This window comes from Pteropus alecto, unplaced genomic scaffold (assembly GCF_000325575.1).
Source record: "Pteropus alecto unplaced genomic scaffold, ASM32557v1 scaffold43, whole genome shotgun sequence".
Classification (NCBI taxonomy): Eukaryota; Metazoa; Chordata; class Mammalia; order Chiroptera; family Pteropodidae; genus Pteropus; species Pteropus alecto.
The window spans coordinates 7,265,801-7,269,525 of NW_006435764.1; the positions used below are offsets into that span (position 1 = coordinate 7,265,801).

The 3,725-nt window shown below is 45.1% G+C and overlaps 1 protein-coding gene across 1 annotated transcript in view; it reads left to right on the plus strand.

Annotated features, from left to right (window-relative positions):
- HNRNPUL2 (heterogeneous nuclear ribonucleoprotein U like 2) overlaps positions 1-3,719 on the plus strand; it is a gene marked incomplete at its 5' end in the record, with an annotated part of 8,982 nt that extends 5,263 nt beyond the window's left edge. Inside the window, 5 exons of the mRNA XM_006911344.1 lie at positions 244-412; positions 1,765-1,965; positions 2,986-3,059; positions 3,320-3,427; positions 3,542-3,719. Of these exons, the coding sequence (XP_006911406.1) occupies positions 244-412; positions 1,765-1,965; positions 2,986-3,059; positions 3,320-3,427; positions 3,542-3,622 (633 nt within the window). The remainder of the gene's footprint in view (positions 1-243; positions 413-1,764; positions 1,966-2,985; positions 3,060-3,319; positions 3,428-3,541) is intronic.
- Positions 3,720-3,725: the final 6 nt, after the last annotated feature.

Sequence of the window (3,725 nt, forward strand, 5' to 3'; positions counted from 1 at the left end):
TGGACTCCCGACTCCACCACTTACTAGGTTTGTAACCTTGGACCAGTCTTGACCTCTTTGTGCCTCAGTTTTCCTGATGTTCAAAACCCAGTCACATCTGTCATGTAGAGTTTGCAGAATTAAAGAAGATTGCATATGTAAGACGTCTAATCTGGTGCCTCATTTGTAAAAGATGCTTAATAAGTGTTTTGGTTGAATTTGAGTGATAATTTTTATTCCTAAAATGTCTGCTGTTCTTTCTAGTGTAATGTCTATAACTCTGGCCAACGGCGGAAATTATTGCTGTTCAAGACTTTCTCTCGGAAAGTGGTGGTGGTCGTCCCTAATGAGGAAGATTGGAAGAAGAGGCTGGAGTTGAGGAAGGAAGTGGAGGGAGATGATGTGCCTGAGTCTATAATGCTGGAGATGAAAGGTGGGCTAAAATTATACGAGTTAGGGATCCTGTTCTTGGTCAGCACACACCTTACTTAGTAGGGCCTTTTAGAACCTGGAGTAATTCTCCATATCTAAAATGTAAATCTGGAGAGAAAATTAATGGGTGTGAGCACTTGTAGATAAACGAATAAGCAGAGTGAATGGAAAAGCGGTAACCCCGTGGCTCATTCTGGATATGATACAATAAGGGAAATAGTGATACTTAAAACTCAAGGTAGAGGCTTCGTTAACTCAGTTATTCATTTAGTAAATACTTAAGTAGTGTCTGCTGTTTGTTCAGACGTTGGGAAATGCTGACTGTAAGAAAGCTCTGCTTTATTGAATTTATTTTATTTGGGGGGAGTATTATGATTCAAATTAAAATATAATAGTTGGACTGAATGATCTCATTGGTATATCTTGATTTCTGATATCACATTAGGCTTGTTTTTTGTTTCGCTGTTTGTTTTGGTTTTTGGTAAGTGCCTGAAATCCTTAATGTAATACAAAGCCTAATAGTAAGGTCTGCATAAGGCAGAATTACCTGTCTTGGTTGATCTTGCTTCCTGCTGTTCCCTTCAGAGTTTGATTTTTCCCCTTTCTGCCTTCAGCTCCTAGCATCCCACCTGCCTTATCAACTACTGGTTCTTTGAATTCTGATAATGGCCAAGGATGGTTGCTGGTTACACATCCAAGAGCCAGAGTGTCCGAGTTTACTCGAGTGAATGAACAGTACCAGTCAATAACTGATACTCAGATACCCAGAGGAATTTAGTTCAGTTTTATAAAAATGAGCGTTAACTGTATTCATCTAAGAATTAAGAGAACCCCCACTGAGCTGAATTCCACTGGGACTCAGCCTCTGAACTTGATTTCTAGAGACTAGCAAGCGTGCCGGCCCATCATGTACAGGTGATGAATGAGACCCCGTGTGCTCTTGTTTCCTGTCCTCCTTGTAGAGATGAGTAAGTGCTTTTCGGCATGGGTCAGTTTCTTATCAGTCTCTTTTAAAAGTGTATTTCTTAGCATCTTATCTCAGCAACACCAAAACTTTCTCAGTTACTTTTAGCCTCTGACTACCTGCTTCTGTCCTGATAAGAAACCTTAACCCAGCTCACACTTAATTTATTATGGATCACTTGAGAACTTGTGAATCTACAGTTTGCAGATAGCCCTTTGCCTGGGGCTGTTAGAAGTTAAGGAAAACTATGGTAAAGTATCAGTGTGTGTTTGTGCATTAGTAGAGGAGGCTTAGAAAATCTTGTTTTTCCTGTAATAAGAGTTTTTATAATGAGATCTTACTCATCTATGCACTTTTCAGGCCCACAAGCTTCTCTCTTACTCTTATAGCCAACTTCTCTCTGCCTGAAAAATGCGACTATATGGATGAGGTGACATACGGAGAGCTGGAGAAGGACGAAGCTCAGCCCCTTGTCACTAAGTACAAGGAGGAGGCAAGGAAGCTGCTGCCCCCCTCCGAGAAGCGGACAAACCGCCGAAACAATCGCAACAAGCGCAACCGGCAGAACCGAAGCCGAGGCCAAGGCTACGGTGAGTCCTGGGGCCTGCCAGCCCCCAGCTGCAGCCTGCGCTTCACTGAGCAGGATCCGCGAGGAAGCCAAGTCAAGTCACTGACAGTTAGGAATAAGGAAATCACTTCTTTGCGAAGCTTATTTCTTCCCGTGTCCTTTACCTCCAGTTTCTTCTGCTTTTTCCGTAATCCTTCAACACAGGGTATTTTTCCACAGAAACATTTATTGCCGTGAAAAGCAATGCTTGAGCCTTCTCATGTGTCTAGTTTCCATTTTTATATGTGGCCTCCCCACTCCACTGTTGCCGTGTATTTGAAGGATTTGTGCAGTGAAATTGGATCTTCATTTTAAGTTTTTTTACTGCTTTGTCCAGCGAGTCAACCCTGCTGTATAGACCAGAAAGTGAATGCGTTATTTAGTAATTTGGGGGTCACGAAGTCATTTAGGCTACTACTGGAATTAATTTCCTCCTGAATGTCTAATTTGTCAGTTAATCCTCCAGTGTGTACTCACTGCCCTTTAACAGTTGTGTGTGTGTGCATGTGTGCGTGCGCGCGTTAGGGTAAATCAATAAGATGTTTGCCTGCCTGCGCTCTGCTAGGCCCTGGGAATACCAACCATTTCCACCCTGGAGGAGCTTTTTATTTAGACTTTGTTTAATTTGTCTAAAATGACGGATCTGAGTTATGTGACATCAGCGATCCCTTCCAGGGCCAAAAGTCTTTCATTCTATGAATGGCAGTTTTTACTCATGTTTCTAACTCTGCCATGTATTCTTTTGCCATCTTAAATGTTTTGCAGACGTTGGGGAGCTTAAAAGCGAGGTGGCTTGGTTTTCTGGTGTTTATTCCTCTGCCCTCTCCCCTCAGACTTTTTAAAAGGTCCTGGCTGGTGCCTTAATTACCATTGTGTGAGCCTGACGGAAGCAGGCCCCCTATTGCCCCAGAATTGCCTTTGGCTCCGACTTTTTGATTTCCACTGAGACGTGGAGCCAGGACCCCACGCCAGCTTCTGAGCGCGGTCTCCATTTCTCTTCCAGTGGGCGGGCAGCGCCGTGGCTACGACAACCGGGCCTACGGGCAGCAGTACTGGGGGCAGTCTGGAAACAGAGGGGTGAGTGCAGCTCTCCTTCTGCTCCTCCCTCTGGGCCGTGCTAACCATTCCTATTGGCTTGGGGGAGCAGAGTGGTTTGGGCTGTTTTCTCAGGGCTTAGGGTTCTGCCCAGTTAGTGTTCCTCTGGAAGAATTTATCCCGAGAAGATGAAGCCTGTCATCATGTCAAGCTGAGATGTGTCTCATTTAAGACGGGGACAGCAGTGGATCGTGATGCTGGAGACCCATGAATCTTCACTCCTCTTCTTTCTCCTTTCTCAGGGTTACCGTAATTTCTACGATCGATACAGGGGAGACTATGATCGATTCTACAACCGAGATTATGAGTACAACAGATACAGAGACTATTACAGACAGTACAATCGGGATGTAAGTATCTGCTGGGGATAGAGGGTGAAGGGGGCAGGACTGGAGGAATGAGTGTCATGCCTCTTCGTCCTTGCAGCTCTGGCTCCAAGTGATGGGGTTTCCCCTCTCTTCTAGTGGCAGAATTACTACTACCACCACCCCCAGGACAGAGACCGATACTACAGGAACTACTACGGTTACCACGGGTATCGGTGAAGCCCCTGCCTTTGTCACCTGTCAGCCATGAAGCTGAATCTCTGGGGGTGCCAGGCACCCCCCAAAACACAACCAAGGAAAACAGGGGCTGTCGGGGTGGGGC